Below are 17766 nucleotides of genomic sequence, written 5' to 3'. Positions count from 1 at the left end.
ATCCTGGGTCCATGAGATTCCCATCCCACAAGTGCATTTCGTGCTTCTTTGGACAGCATTAGAGCAACTCCCTGAGTGTGTGGAGCATTTTCCCCTTCGTGACCGGAGTACAGCAGCATCTCTCCTGTACCTAGCCTTTGTTGTCCAGTTTGTATCCAATGGGTTTCGCTGATTCCGAGTACTGCCAAGTTGTATCTCCTCATTTCCATTACTATTTGGCTGGTCTTTCCTGTCTCCCACATTGTCCGGACGTTCCATGTATCTATAAAGAATGTTGCTCTGGTTGTTAGAAGGTGCATCAGTCTCGTGAATTCAGAAGAATCTCGGCTTTCATCATGAGACGTCATAATTATTCTTTCAACTCCCAGTGCAGAGTTTAAATGGTTTGAATAATTTTTTCTGGTTAGCGTTTTTTTAGCGAGTTAGCTTTTCTACGGGATGGGGTCGCTAACCCCCATACCCAACCCTCCTCCTTTACCCGGGCTTGGAACCGGCAGTAACTCTAAAAGAGCTACAGGCGAAGTTCAGAAATGCACACTTATATTCAAAATGTTTAACATAAAAATCAATAATATTAGAATTTATTCGAGTTAGAAATGACTAAAATTAATTTTTCATCTTTCATCAACCTATAAATGTAAAATCAGATTATCAAGAAAGTTTTTCTATGGGTCATTACTGTTCACAATATTTTACACCGCGCATTTTATCAGATTTGAAATGTATTACCAGACTGAAACACTGATACGGACAGGAAGTCTATAGAGTTTCTTCACCTAATTCCGTACAAAGACAGAAATTCACTCTAAATACAAGTAAAAAAAGTTACCTCTGTCAAACAGAAAAACTCCCATCATATTAAAACAATTATATGAACGAAGAATATTCTTTTCAATAATTTCTCATCAGGTTCTACAATTATAAATTAATAATCCATAAAAGAAGATTGGCCAAGTTTAAGGCAGAGTACATCAATTTAAGAAACTGTAATATGTGAATCAAGGATTGTTTGTCATATAAAATAAGATCGAATCGTTAATGTTTTTGGGATGACTAATATGAAGTGTTAACTTGAATCAGTTTATAGGTGAAATAAAATCGTAAGATAAATTATCAGAATATATATAGTTGACATGGGGGTGAGAGCTACAAAAATGGGATTACAAATCGGAAATTACGTAATATGTAGAATTATATAAATTAGGTCAGATATAGTAGATAGGGGGTGGATGATAAATAAATTTCTATAAAAGGTTAGCAGGTGTGATAATAATAATAATAAAGATAATAATAATAATAAGAATAATGACTGATAAGATGTGTAGATAAACTAAGTTTAAGATATAGAAATGAACATTAATCAAATTAATGTCACCATATTACAAAATTGATTATTAACAAGTTGACCCTGAAGTTGGCCAGGGTAAAAGGAGTGGCTGTACATATTTCTTTTGGATGCAGAGCTCTGGCTTTTTGATCCGAATAGCAATTGCCTTAGCCGTCTGCAGGATTCTCTGTCTGACAGAATTAGGTAGACTGCTATTTACACGATATATTACTGTGAAAGATTGCTCAATGTCGGCTCTATGTCCCGTCTGAACTAAATGGGCTAAAACAGAGCTGTTAACCGTTCTGACTACACCTTTGCTTAACCACACTGGAAGGTGTTCACGAGCCCGAGTATGGATTATTAATTTATAATTGTAGAACCTGATGAGAAATTATTGAAAAGAATATTCTTCGTTCATATAATTGTTTTAAACAGAAAAACATCTTATAATCTGATGTTTTGAAACAAAGACTCAAGTAACTTATGATCCATTGTTATAGACTCCTTGATATCCTTGTAAACAATAGTTTTTTTCAACTGTATCTCTCATGGAAGTATTATAGGTTACTATACCGTTTCAAGTAGGTGAAATTAAAGTTTGTATAACTTCGAGCCGTACAGTGTTACATATGCCATGTTTCGCTATGTCTTATTCATTGATCAGAACACTGTTATTATTTTAAAATAAAATGCTCCATTTGTTTTAAATAAAAGCTCCAAACATTCCCACTTTAACAGATCTGTGTTGCTTCCTTCGAACGTGGTGTTTTACTGTTTACTACAAACTAGGATTCTTATCATTTCTATCTGGTATTCCTTGATGTCTAAGGTAGTCTGTGAGTTCAAAATATAATGTATGATAACTGAAACGAAAGGACGATCTTCACGATAAAATTTGTTTGTTGTTTTATCAAAAAAGGATCAATACGGAAGACGTAGATTGTCTTTGATCTTTTTCCAATACTTATGGGTAAATATATCATTACAACTGACTGTCTTCAACGAGCTAACATTAAATACACTGGACAATATTGTAAAATATTTGAAATGCATAAGCAAATAAAAATATACTGTATATATTTTCATGTCTTAAAAGTTTGACTGAAATTAACGTATCAGAAGTCCGAGACTTAAATTTAATAGTTTGTGGTCATGGGTTTCTGTAAAGTTGAAATAATGTCTTGTACAAAATTTGGGCTGTATAAATTGAACTGGTACTTGAAAGATAGAAAATTGTGTTGTACACGGAACTTAAACTCGATATGACTTGACGCAATGGAAAAAAAGACACTAGTAAAAGATAAAGATCTATTTTTTCATCCATAACTAAAAGACTACAATACGCTCGATGTACATTGATTTATGGACAAAATTACATCAAATGATTATTGGTTAACACTAGCTAACAACAAAATTCATGAGTAGATCCTCCAAGACAATTTATTGATAACGGAATTTTCACAATAAACTTGCATAATATAAGTTCACAAATGTTAGTCACTATGGTTTCTGGTAAATGTGTTTAGTAACCATATAGAATAGGGAAACAATCGTTTGATCTCCTACACGTAGTTTGGATTACATATCTTCTATAAGTAGTTTATTTATTTAAACAGTTTATAAAAAACCGTTTTAGTCTGTTTACCACTTTACGAATGGTTTTCCTTTTACTTTAGAGGTGGATGGATCATCGTCTGAAGTGGGAACCAAGCGATTTTGGTGATTTACAAAATATACTGATTTTTAAGAGTAAACAATTATGGAGACCTGACTTAGCATTTGGAAATCGTAAAAAGAACGGGCTGTTTGATTTGGCTTCGAGCAGTAATGCATCACGTTTGATGATTGAGTCTAACGGTCACGTGACATGGTTACATGGTTCAGTTTTAGAACTATCTTGCCCTCTTGATATGACTAAATTACCATTTGACAGACAAAAATGTTATCTGGTTTTGACTACACTATATAGTACAATCAAACAACTAGAAATCAATTTAAAAATTGATCACTTAAGTATTGATAACAGTTTTATGCCCAACGCTAATCATAGTGAATGGATAATTGAAGAAATTGGTTATCATTCTTCCGTATACTTGAGGCAAACTAACTCAAAATATCAATATCTGGTAATATCTATTAAACTGAAACATGAACCCTTGTACTTTGTTACATTCGTTGTCGCACCATTCACACTGATTTCAACGTTAACATGTTCAATATTTACACTGAGTTGTCCAAGTGATCGGTTAGCCACTGCATTATCATTATTTTTTGGTGCCACTGTTTATGTTATTACTGTATCATCAAACACACCTCGATCTGTGAGCCAGATACCACTTTTAGGTGAGTATATACTAAGTATAAATCGGTTACTTAATTTCATTACTTTTCGCGTTGAACAGTTGATATATTACAATTTTTAACTATCTAATTATAGATTTTATATTCAGTCCAACGGAAAATCAATTTTTGTGCATGGTCTATAACTACAATGAGTCACTATGTATTCTGATATTTAGATGATTACGATACTAAGTTCCATAGTGAAAACATCCATTGAAATCTGAAATAGGATCCCTTAATAAAGAAAGAAATCTAGTTGTTGAATGCTGAGGATCACTATACATGGATTGAGTTATTTAAATCAGTTGCTTTAAAATACCTAATGGATTCAAATGAGAACACTAATCGACACGTTTCTCTTGGTTGTATATTTTAATTTTTAGTCACCTTTGGTTTAATAAAAGTTGGATTGAAAGGGGTTACTTTTAAAGGAGCGTCTTAGCTTGATTGTCACTGGAGAGACATTAGGTGACATTTCAACTTCAGCACTACTGTCAATCATAATTTATCAGTAATATTATTTTATTCCAAGCAACTTAGGTATAAATTATATAGATTAACAAGATAAAATATGTTGCTATCTGGTACTGAAGTAAGTACACTTCCAGTTTAAGCCCTGGGACTTTTATTAATCGATCAATAGTATATGCAGAGATAATATTTTCAACTGTGATAGCTTTGTTCCTAATGAAATCCCTAAAACTGTTATCTGAGAACCACTGCTATTTCAATTAAACATTCTGAAAATAAACTTCGACGGACAAGTCAATCATTAACATAGAAAGAAAGACATTGTTGGTTCCAACTTTTTGATCTTAAACTAGCTATTTCTAAGGGCATTGATAAGCCACCTGTACATAATTCACACAAGGAACAACGATCGACAGTGAATGAACTGTTGATGACTTCAAGTTTATTGATACAAAGTGTATGGATAGAATATTTAGTTATGGTAGCTGCTCAAAGGTTGCCTGAAATTAGTTAGTCAACAAGAGATTACGAAGTGTAGTATTATTTCTCTCAGCCAATTAATTAAGACTTATTGGCAATACAACCAAACGCACCTAAATAAACTGAGTTGGTGATATACGGTTTTAGGTGTTCATGAAAATTCATGAAAGTTTGATTAAAATGAACTCCAAGTTACTTTTTCAAAATTTGAGTGAATTTAGTTTTTGTAAGACAACTAATATTTGATAAATGATAGAGATTACATAATCATCTAATCCATTCAGTTGTTGCTGGATTATTGAATACCTCTCTAATGATAAGAAATCTAGACTTGATTTCAGGCTACTCTGATAGCATACTAAATTCAAGTATGTATTCCGGTTACACAACTGAGAGAGGTTGATTTTGAAACAGATTCAGTTAAATATCTCGATAAACTCGAGTTTCCAAAAGTAAGCATGAAATCGGTTGTAAATGAGAGAATACCAGTTATTGTCCAGTTGAACACCAATTCTGTCTTAAAATCAGATTTACATCATATACGAGAACAATTTATATACAAATGTAGGAAGGAAATGATTTTTAGGAAGACGTTTTATGGAGACTATTCAGTTTACATAATCACTTCACTTTAGTTATGCACGCATCAGAAACCAGGAAGCACTGAATATTTATTTTATCCGCCTCAGAAGTGTTCAACCAAGACCCTGTCAGATATTGAACTGAGAGTTTCAGATTTCTCGGAGAGCATTTTATCTTTAAATCCCTATATTCAGATTCACCGTTACACATTTTCAACTTCAATAAGTTTATGATACTTCACAGCCATCATCCATTGACATTGGTTATATGTGTTACATTCCGGACAAGGTTAAAGTCCATCGGTCTAGAACTCTCATTAGAACCCCAGGAATTATTCATGAGGTTAGTCACCTGTGAGTATATGTATATGGTTTTTTTAAAATCAGTAATATTATTTGCATAAAAGCCTCACTTATATCATCATCCTAAAAGAAAGCTGTCAGGAATCCAATCTGTTGATCGCTAACACAATATACGAAGAAAAGTTATCTTTTAGTTAATTAAGCAATAATTTTAAATAAAATTTGCAAAATGTACTGAAATTTGAACTATTCATTTAACCAACAGAAAAGCAAATCTATTAAATACGCATATATCCATCGGAATTAAAACTAGGCTAAATCTTTTTAGAAGCACTTTATCCCATACTCAGTATTCCCCTGCTGGTTTCAGCTTAGTGGGTAATCCAGGAGTCTAAACAATTACAACCAAATTTCTCTACCTTGTAGCTTGTCAAAATCCTTGGTTGCCAATTAAACTTTATATTTCGCCATATACATTACATCTCGTGTGAAGTCCTGAGTGGGGACCACTGAGGATCCTCATATTATAACAAGATGATTACTTTTCATTTATTTCCGTGTAAAAATTATTTAACAACCAGTCAGACATATTTCATGTTACCTTGACAATGATATCATTTTTATCCAAAAGTTCGCTAATTCTTTCCTTCTTTTTCATTATGTAACAAACTCAGGAATTTATATATTGAATCAGTTAGGTTTCATGGGTTTGGCGACTATCGTTGCTGTAGTGAATAATCATTTTGCTCAATGGAACAGTCGTCTAGGATGCCTCATGAGTCCTTTTAAAAAAAAATATTCAACAAAAAAGCAAAACATCAAGCTTTGCGAAGAGTCGTTGATTAAGAAATCAATCTTCTGTAAGCTTTGTGATCGTAATAATTCTTGTCGTCGGTATCGACAAAAACTAATTTACTATCCTCCCAAGAATTATCATGAAAATTTAGCGTCACAATATGATGCTGCTTTTTCACTGACCAATGATAAAAGAAGATATGATCGTTTCTATTTGACATCCTTGATAGATTTATTAAGTATACTGATCTACTTAACTTTATCCACATGGAACTGGATTTATTGTTTTTATATATTGCCTAATTAATAAATATTCTCACTACAAAATGCATCTTACTTGACAAATGTATACAGTTTACTGTTAAATTAACTGTTTATTTAATGTTCTAATTGTTTGTGTTGCATGTTTTAAGGTGATATTGTACGTAGCTTTACAATGAGGTTTTGTACTTGCCAATTTTCATCGGCAATCATATATTTTCTTGACATGAATAGTTTCGCCTAATTTGATCAAACATTTTTCAGTAAATCTATCTTCATTTTACTGAGTTGATAAATATATATTCTTAGAAATTAATAATTATACTTTTCGTAAATTTAAATATTCAAATCTGTGGATTATTATGTTCTTTGTTAAAATCAGCTTTGTTGGTAATAACAATATTACAAAGACTATTTTATTTATTTAAACACATAAATATTGGTACAAGGAAGCAACAGATACATATGCGCCGCACAAATCTCATTTGATTTGTATGAGGGCTGTGGTACTGTCCAGGTGCCCAAACTGAAGGTGGTTTTCTTAGGGGGCCACTCCCCGAGCCTTTGATCTAAAGATATGATCCACAAGGCAGTGGAGCATCGTAAGAGGATGTAGTCCCATGGTAGCCAGTGACCAACGATTGATTCATACGCCATCTGTTACCTCAGGATACTGGAGCCCATGTGCACCATTGGTTTGGAATGAGAGTTTTCATACTTCCCTAGGTGGACTCGCCGTGCCCACCAACCCGGTTAAAGCGCTGGACATTCGCTTTTTGTTCTCTTACTTTCGTAAACAACACCCCTGGAGCGAGAGGTTAGTGAATAGGACTTCCTTGGCAGAGGCTATATATGCGTGGCCATGTGAGAGCATTTCGAGAGGGAGAGCGGACTCTCTCCACTCTCGGTCGTACCAGGGCATTTGGGGGCATTATTATAAAGACTACAGAATATCTGTCAGTTCACAACCTTTTATTACTTTTATTTTCTAAAGCGACACTAAGAGTAGTGATCAATGAATGAGTATATTTAGATTATAACCTTTCGGGAGTGATCAGTACCATAAAACTTAACAACAGCTTGGACGAACTATATTTCAGACGTATTAGTAACAATAATTGGGACATCTATATTCTGACTAAAGCACAAGGCCATACGTCTGTTAGAATGATAACGCAAGAAATAATCCAGTTATGACAACAAACATTCTAATGTTCATCATTAATTGATTTCATTTGATGAACCATTGAAAACATGAAATTACTAAAAAGTTATTTCATTTAAGTTTGGGGCTTCTCATAGAAATGGGAAAATCATTTATTATGAGATGAACTATTGATGAAATTGGAAGATAATCCTGTTAAATCCCAATTAAAGTGAACTTAAGCTACAGACCATTAAATTGTGATTCAATAGCTCAATGGTATCATCTTAACAGTGAGATATGAAGGTTCTGTGTTCTATCATTTATGTTAACTTGAGTGGGTAATGCCAAGTAATCTTGATTAAGTATCACAAATCTGGTCAGAAATATCCGTTTTTTAGTTGGCCCTCAAATGATTCCAGTTTATAACAAACATTACAACTATTAATTTAGAGAATTCTAATTTTTTTGACAAACTTTACCGCTATTCTTTTAATAACCTAATAAAAACAATGTGCATAACGCTATTAAGCTAATAATTATATGATAGAATTTGTAAGGTTCTTAACGATCTTATTTTTTTGTTTATTATGTTCTTGTCAGCTATGTTGTGTCCGCTGTCTTACTGGTTAGAAAGCAGAGACCGCTGTAATCCCCACTAAGCCGATTAAGAGCACAGAAGACTGGTTCAAATGAAGATGGATTAACTATTCAAAAACATATATCTAAAATAAGTCGTCCAAATCGTCGCCATCAAACCAAAACATACTCATTTATATGCCGATTTTTAAACACAATAATAGCAAACATGGAAAAAAATATATAAATTGAACAGACTCACTAAATATAGTTCACCTCAAATAATATAGGGTATATAAATATGGCACTGAGAGCTCACACCTGTCAAGCCAGACAAAATGCATAATGAAATATACAATAAAAGTGACCTGGATTAATATTGACTTTTTATTCCATCATATCTTAGTCGATCTGTTGTCAGATCTAAATATTATATCCGTCATTTGAGTTCACTGAAAAGCACTCAAGTAACTACAGATTAGCTTATTACTATTTTAAACAACTTATTGACGTTTAACCCCTTCGATAAAAACTCAAGTGTAAAGATTCTCAAATACAACAAAGAGAACATCAAACCAATCACACTTGATGGAGAAGCTCTGGTGAACGTGGAGACATGCACGTACCTGAACAGCATCCTCGATGAACAAGGATTATTTGTTCATGATCGATTTAGAACTTACCACAACATAAAACCTTAGAAAAGAACAATGATACTCATCAGAAATCCGAAGCAAAAGTCCAAATACTACTCGAGTTTGAAGGGTTATGTTCCTAAAGCTGCCTACATTAAGTATGATGTTAATTTTGATAAATGCGATGACAAAGTTAGCGTTTATAATTTAAATTCTTTTCAATTAAGTTCTGCTAAGTTTGAGTTAAGTAGGACTTCATTTATGAATAAACGGTTGGAAAGCAGACTCAATATGGAGCAAGGGCTATGACTAACAAACATCCAAGTTGAAATTGAAAATAGCTACTTGTGGATGTTAATAATGGAATTCCTGACGTTGAAAGGTATCTAGAGGCTAGTGCTTGTTGTAAAGTTCGTTCAGAGGAATAGTATGGCAGTCTTAAAGGCGAATTACTTTGTTAATATTAAGGATATGCTGTGTACAATAATTGACATTGTTGGTTTAATCAGGGTTGCTATTATGCATTTTGATGAGCAAACTAGTCAGTACCACAGTCTTATTAGTCAGTTTACTAGTTATTTTGAATATAAATCACCTAATAAGAGCCAAATATTGTTCGTGGATTCTCACTTCTGAGGATTCCTATACCAAAATGAAACTTCTGTCCAGCTCTTACAGGCTTCCAATGGTGGTATAACGTTGGTCGGCTATTAATTTCAGTGAAACTCGGCTATTAAGGCTTCACCTTGAAAATTGAGAGAGACGATTTTCGTAAGATCTGTTCAAAAGTGAAAATTTAATTATCTGTTTGCTAACTGTGGACTTGCCCAACCATGAACTAGTAGGAGGTTAAGCTGACGATCTAAATGGCCTTGCAAAGAGGCTACGCAACATATATACAGTACTGGAGTAGATTGCATATATATCTGATGTAAAATCTGCAACGCATTTGGGAACAACTGTATTAGTCTTAAGAATAGGCTTACAGAGTAAGTGTGTGGAAGCTGACAATAAAAAAATCGGAATTCGAAAACTTGTTTTCATTCATAAAGTAAGAGTCAGGGTTGGTAGAGTAGCTTGCTTGGACAATATATCTCAAATTTTGACAAAAGAGGTTAGAAAAGTCAGTTCATCAAAAGATTCCACCTTGATTTATTCATGAGTTTGGCTACCCAAAGAACATAATGAATTGTGGGGTTATGGATCGTGTCTTGTTATGGATAATTAATGTTACTCAGAGGAGATTTGAAGTACGGGGAATCGGTCTCTTTTATATATGTCTGGCAAGTGGTCACTTGATCGTTGCATGTCGCTTAGGGTTGAAATGTAAAGTTAAGGACTTTAAGGTAAAATACTACACAACGTCACATGATAAAAAGGACAAGAACAATTCAGTAAATTAAGCTCAAGAAGGGAACTCATTTAGGATTTGTTTGGGTATTATACCAGTAAAACTAAATGGTCCTTAAAGAGTTTTTGGAACTTAATCCTTTCTAGACAATCGTTTACCTAATACTCCCGTATGTGAAAAGATAACTAATCATTTTGCCTGGAAGGTAACGGATTGATGACTGGCATAAAGACTGTGAATGACACCACCCAGTATAGACGTTTAGAAGTTTAGGGGTATTTTCTTTGGATCGTATTGAACTTGCACAAATCAGTACCGTTGTAGCTGTAAATAATTCCCCAAAATCAATAGCTCATTAAGTGTTCGACATTGGATGCTGACCACGTTGTTTAAGTGGACTTGTTTAGCTGAAGGCTTTCGGTCATGCATCCGCACCAGATCACGTTTCAACACAGCGTGGGACACAGCTCCTACGTTTCATTAGCCAGCTTATAGAAAAGGTCCTCGATATATTGGTAACGAATCAAATATATCTTTCCTGCCTCTTCTCGTCTGACTTCTGATTTCTATCTGACTGGGAACGATCGAACATAGAAGGTGCTACTGGTATCCAGTTGTAAAACTAGAATATCCGTTGTATCATCATTGGTGAACCCGACGTGATCTGGTACACCAAGTCAATATACTGTGAGTCTGTTCCATTTTGGAATATTATTATTCATTGTTATTCTTTATTTGAATTTTATATATTGTGATATACTTTTTTCGCGAATTTTTTTTCTCGGATATATTTTAATTAGACATTTTTCGTTATCTATATTAATATGACGGAACACTCACCCAAGGTTTTTAAGTTAAAGTCTATTCCCCCTATTTCGATTCAGTTAACGCCATTTTGGCCCGACAATATCGAGTCCTGGTTCTGCTATGCAGAAGCCGATTTTTGCATGCACGGAATCACGGACTCGCGCACACGTTTCCTCGCGGTAGTTAAGGCGTTACCGCGCGAGTTTAACAGGTACGTAACACCTAGTATGTTTATTAGTGATGTTCCCGAACCTTACGAAACGCTTAAACTATCGATTTTAAAACGCGGAGACCTAACTGATCGACAACGGTTAGACCAACTCTTTAACAATATCGACTTGCAACATGGTTCTGCGACAGACATGTTGCTTAGAATGAGAGAAGTCATCGGCCAACGAACTTTCGATGATGGCCTATTTAGACAACTTTTCTTGTCTAAACTCCCTCAACAGGTGCAGGCAGTGCTTGTTTCATTTCAAAACAATGCCATAGATGAACTAGCTGCATCTGCCGATCGAATCTTGGAAATCACTAGATCTTCTAAGGCCGAGGTTTTTTCCGTCAAAGAAAAACCCCAATCGACCTCGACTGACATGGCCGAACTATGTCACACGCTTACACGATATCTTAGAGTTCGCAATGACCGTAGTCGGTCAAAAACCCCGCGTAGAAGCGCCTCACGTAAACGATCTGGCTCTCGACCACGAGAGACAGACAATCCCGACTGGTGCTGGTATCATAACCAGTACGGTAAGTTTTCCAGAAACTGCAGGAAACCTTGCAATTATCCGACCCCAAAATCGAGTGACACGAAAAACAGTTCGGGAAACTTCCCAGCCGGCACGCGTTAACGGCAACCGTAGCCGGCGAACACAGCCGTCTCTTATATGTCACGGATGTGACTACGAAAGTTCGCTACCTCGTCGACACTGGCGCAGAAGTTAGCGTTCTTCCAGCAAATCTCGACGACAGACTTCGCGAGTCTGTTTTAAGTTTACAGGCGGCAAACGGAAAGCCGATCGCTACTTACGGTAAAAGGTACGTCTACCTTAACGTGGGTTTACGCAAACCCATACACTGGATTTTCGTGGTTGCAGATGTCTCTATGCCAATCATTGGTATAGACCTGTTACAACACCACAATCTACTCATCGACACACGCGCACGAAGGTTAATAGACGGAAACACTAAGTTATCCGTTTGCGTAACTCCTTGTTCTGGTTGCAGGTTATCCCCAGTCACGATTAAGCACGCCATAGACCCCTTGTACCAAGCAGTACTCGACAAATACCCCGGGATATACCAATCGCAATCGAAATTAAGTTGTGTAACCAGCAATGTTACACATCACATCTCGACTACAGGACCACCTGTATTTTCGAAAGCCCGAAGACTCGCTCCCGAGAAGCTTAGGTTAGCTAAAAACGAATTCAACCACATGATGGACCTAGGGATAATTCGACCATCGAATAGTCCATGGGCATCCCCATTGCACATGGTCCCTAAAAAGGACAGCAATGATTGGCGGCCAACTGGTGATTATCGGCGTCTGAATGCTAAAACCATTCCCGATCGTTACCCGCTGCCTCATATTCACGATTTGACAGCTACCTTGAAAGGTACAACTGTCTTTTCGAAAATCGACTTGGTTAAAGCTTATAACCAAATCCCGATGGCACCTGACGACATTCCTAAAACCACCATCATCACTCCCTTCGGTCTTTACGAATTTCTACGAATGCCTTTTGGTTTAAGAAATGCGGCTCAAACCTTCCAAAGGTTTATAGACGACGTCTTCCGAGGTCTCAACTTCGTACATGCGTATGTTGATGACTGTCTAATAGCAAGTCCGGACAGAGAATCACATCTCAAGCATCTGGACATTGTTTTCGATCGACTCCAAAGGCATGGCATTACTGTCAACATTCAGAAATGCCAAATCGCAACTAACTCCTTAGACTTCTTAGGACACACTATTGATGCCCAAGGCATCCGACCCCTTAGGAGCAAAGTGGCGGCCATTCTGGATTACCCAGAACCGATCACGATCAAGCACTTACGAACTTTTAACGGACTTGTAAGTTTCTATAGACGGTTCATACCTAAATGCGCGTCCCTTATGAAACCGTTAACCGACCAGCTTCGTGGAAATGCAAAATCAATTAGTTTAGACGACACAGCCCGTAAAGCATTCTCCACAGTTAAGGAACACATCGCTAAAGCAACCCTGCTTGCTCATCAGGACACTCAAGCGCCCATTAGTATCGCAGTAGACGCATCCGACTCAGCAATCGGAGCAGTCTTACAACAATGGGTTAACAACTCATGGCAACCTCTAGGATTTTTCTCGAGACGGTTGTTAGACGCGGAATCTAGGTACAGCACGTTCGGTAGGGAACTCCTAGCTATGTATTGTGCTGTACGGCATTTTCAACATTCCATCGAAGGAAGAGAATTCACGCTTTTTACCGATCACAAACCTCTTACCTTCTCTTTAAGTTCGTCCTCAGACAAGTACTCACCGCGAGAGTCTCAACAACTCGACTACATTTCGCAGTTTACTTCAGACATACAACATATTTCTGGAGCAAACAATGTAGTCGCAGACGCCTTGTCTCGAATTAGCTCCTTGAACAGTTTCCAAGGAATCGACCTTCTTAAACTCGCTCAGCTTCAGAAAGAAGACATTGATCTTCAGCATGAGTTATCCTCGACAACTCTTAAACTAAGTATTAGGCAGATGGGAACAGGTAAGGAAACCTTACTCTGTGACACATCTACAGGTAGGGATCGTCCAATTGTACCAAAACATTATCGCCGCAACGTCTTCAATACGTTGCACAATCTTTCTCATCCAGGTGCTCGTGCAACAATCGAACTTATAGTCGAACGCTTTTGTTGGCCTGGCATGAATAAAGACGTGAGGGAGTGGGCACGCTCCTGTGTAAGCTGTCAGAAATCTAAGGTCATAAGACATAACAAATGTCCCTTAGGCTCTTTCAAAACCCCTGACGCTCGTTTCGACCACGTCCATATAGATTTAGTAGGACCCTTACCCGACTCGAACGGATACTCATATCTCCTAACATGCGTAGACCGTTTCACTCGATGGCCAGAAGCAGTACCGATTAAGGACATTACTGCTGAAACCGTGGCCCGTGCTTTCGTCGAACGATGGGTAGCAAATTTCGGCTGCCCTTCCACAATCACTACAGACCGCGGACGCCAATTCGAATCTGGACTTTTCCGTTGTCTGACCTCACTATTAGGAATCACGCGCTTCCGAACGACCGCCTACCACCCACAAGCAAACGGGTTGGTAGAACGTTTTCATCGACAACTAAAAGCTTCATTATCAGCTTCAAACGTTTCACAGTGGACAGACGCTCTTCCACTCGTCTTGCTAGGTATCCGCAATGCAGTGAAAGCTGACATTGGATACACGGCATCTCAACTCGTTTACGGAACGACACTCCGACTCCCAGGAGAATTCGTGGATCCTTCAGCTTCTTCATTGAACATGGATCTAAACTCTTACACGAGTAGGCTTACAAACGCTATGCGTTCAGTTAAACCTGCTCACACTCGACCTCAATCAACTGATGTTTTCGTTCAACCCGAATTACGACATAGTACACACGTCTTCGTTCGTCGAGACTCACATCGACGACCCCTCGAATCAGCATACGAAGGACCCTTCAAAGTTCTTCAACGCGAACCTAAGTACTATGTAGTCGATAAGAACGGTACGAACGATAGCATCAGTATCGATCGACTCAAAGCTGCGTACCTAGAAGGAAACCCTAGCTACGTCGATTTTCCTTCGGTACAAGCAAACGACACAGCTACTACACTCGTAGTACCCTACACGACAACCGACACACAACTTGATACTTCGTCAACGTCGATAGAAAAACCTAAAACAACGCGTTCTGGAAGACGAGTAAGATTTCCAGAACATCTTAACGAATATTGCACGTAGGACATAAGCTTTATCTTGAATTACCCTTTCAAAGTTTATTATAAATTTTTTTTAATATGCTCATTTTTTTATTTATATAAAAAAAAACAAAAAAAAAATTTTTTTGAGCGTATATATATATATATTTATATATTGAAAAAAACCAAAAGAAAACCTTTTTTTCCGATCGCTTTTACACTGTTTGTAAGTGTATCAGTTTATTTTTTCCGCTCATCTTGTGTCCTTACGCAAGTACGAGTGTATTTTTCGACATGCACTCACACGTTTTATTTTTCCTCTTTTCCAGGACGGCTGGAAAAGAACGACGAAGTTTCTCAGGGAACCGAAATTTTCATTGTACTATATTTCTTTATTGCTACGTTGTACATTTTGGTCCCTCAGTTTAAGGAAAGACGACCAGACGCTGCTAAACGAAGCAAGCTATCAGAAGAGTGTTTACCAACGACAAACTCGTTGGGTTTAAACTTCTGGCTGGTCACGTCTTAGGGGCATCACTACCTCACTAGGGTGGGAGTGATCTGTAGCTGTAAATAATTCCCCAAAATCAATAGCTCATTAAGTGTTCGACATTGGATGCTGACCACGTTGTTTAAGTGGACTTGTTTAGCTGAAGGCTTTCGGTCATGCATCCGCATCAGATCACGTTTCAACACAGCGTGGGACACAGCTCCTACGTTTCATTAGCCAGCTTATAGAAAAGGTCCTCGACATATTGGTAACGAATCAAATATATCTTTCCTGCCTCTTCTCGTCTGACTTCTGATTTCTATCTGACTGGGAACGATCGAACATAGAAGGTGCTACTGGTATCCAGTTGTAAAACTAGAATATCCGTTGCATCATCACCGTTAATGCGATCAATCAGCTACCGATAGGTGATGCAGAGCAACTAACTGGGCATCAGCTTTATTAGTAGAAGCATTAAGAGGATTCTATGTAACTCCTCAGTAACACACTAGGTCTTACAACAATGTCAAAGTGACACGGAAGTCCATTCTGTGTGCATGTTTATCAAGGTTGAATGATAATGGGTTCTAAGAGAACAAATAGATCAGTACATCAAGTTGATTGGAGTCATTGTCCTCCAATATACGATATTTTATGGAAGCTTTAAAGATTGAGAAATCACGAGTGAGAGGACTTGCATGAGCTTTTCAAGGGACATTAAGTAAAGAACGAGTGAACTTGGGAAGTAGATTTTAATTTTCTAGCTTGACGGTTTATTTTGGAAGTATGTGTTACTGAATTTCGAACCAGCTAGACGGAAGCCAGAGTTTAGAGAGATTAGTGAGGGATAATGAACTACTGGGAAAATATCGGGCCGTGATGGGTAAACATCTAAGTAAAGTCCAAATCATCAAAGCTAGGGAAAAATTTCTGGACTAGAAATAGGTTTGTTGGTACATTACAGATCATTATATTATTGCCCATGAAAAGCCAGAGAGTTAGGAGTTATCTTTGATGGCGTTGGTATTCATCAGAGTTCTTTCCTCAATGATCAACTTTCGAGAGGATTGTATATCGTAAATGGTTTGATGAGTGTTTTACGATTTAAATAAGGCAAGTTGATATTAGCCATTGATACTGGAGGGATGTTTCCTCAAGTGAAGTTCTTAGAGATACAGAGGAGGGTTACTCCTGTTGTGATGTAAGAAAGGGGAAATAAGACCAAAATCTATGAAATTTTGTTTGACAAACTATCCATTTGACGAAATATCTTCTCTGTTTTTGCTAGCTTTGCTCATGCGAAGACTAAAGACACGTTTGATGAAGAGATGAATAATGATGTTCAGGAAGCTGTAGACAGAAGCTTTTGCATCGATGGCTATTTGGACAGTACCCATAGTGTGCACGACTTAATTTGTTTGGCGGAAAACCTTTTCCCAGTCCTCGAAAACGGTTGATTTAGCTTACAAACTATATGACTAATTGCCTGTAAAGCGCTAAATCAACCTAATAAAAATAGTGCACAAACTCTGAAAAGGAAACTGAAAAAGAAAGACTCATGGAAGAGCATACATTTAGCTTGTTTCAAGGTACTATGGTGATTATATTTTTGGCATTTGTTTAACTATGAAAATAGGCCAACATTAGACGTGTTATACTGTAGTGACCTGCTTTTGTCGACAAGATCACGATTTGTATAATGGAAACAACTATTATTATAACCAATTGTACCAGTGATTGTTTTACCGTACTCGTTGTTATTTAACTGTATCAAAGTCACATTTCGCTCCGCTATCCATCCTGTTGGTTCGAACTTTCTTACGCTCTGCTCTTATTGCCTGTAATCTTTGGCACGTCTCAGTATTCATTCGTTACCACGGGATTGCCAATAAATATACTCTATCTGGACCACGTACAGTCTTCTGGTTTGCGAGTTATCGAGGGAACCAAGTCGTTTATGGGCGCGTAATCTTATTGTAGTGGTGATCATAGTCAAACGCGACTCGACATAGTACATACGTCTTCGTTCGTCGAGACTCACATCGACGACCTCTCGAATCAACATACGAAGGACCCTTCAAAGTTCTTCAACGCGAACCTAAGTACTATGTAGTCGATAAGAACGGTACGAACGATATCATCAGTATCGATCGACTCAAAGCGGCGTACCTAGAAGGAAACCCTAGCTACGTCGATTTTCCTTCGGTACAAGCAAACGACACAGCTGCTACACCTGTAGTACCCTACACGACAACCG

At 37.2% G+C, this 17766-nt stretch overlaps 2 protein-coding genes across 2 annotated transcripts; both read left to right on the top strand.

Annotated features, from left to right (window-relative positions):
• Positions 1-3012: 3012 nt before the first annotated feature.
• Smp_101990 (putative nachr subunit) lies at positions 3013-3753 on the top strand (the record flags this gene model as incomplete). Its single annotated transcript, XM_018795435.1, has 1 exon — positions 3013-3753. The coding sequence occupies one exon, from the start codon at positions 3013-3015 to the stop codon at positions 3751-3753; it is 741 nt and encodes a 246-aa protein (XP_018649748.1).
• A 5244-nt stretch (positions 3754-8997) lies between these two features.
• On the top strand, positions 8998-16966 carry Smp_102000 (hypothetical protein; the record flags this gene model as incomplete). Its single annotated transcript, XM_018795434.1, has 2 exons — positions 8998-9114; positions 16814-16966. 2 exons carry the CDS (start codon positions 8998-9000, stop codon positions 16964-16966), a joined length of 270 nt encoding a protein of 89 aa, XP_018649747.1.
• Between the last annotated feature and the right edge of the window lie 800 nt (positions 16967-17766).

The sequence above is a fragment of the Schistosoma mansoni genome, chromosome 2 (assembly GCF_000237925.1).
Source record: "Schistosoma mansoni strain Puerto Rico chromosome 2, complete genome".
Lineage (NCBI taxonomy): Eukaryota > Metazoa > Platyhelminthes > Trematoda > Strigeidida > Schistosomatidae > Schistosoma > Schistosoma mansoni.
This window is presented reverse-complemented; position numbering and strand designations above follow the sequence as displayed.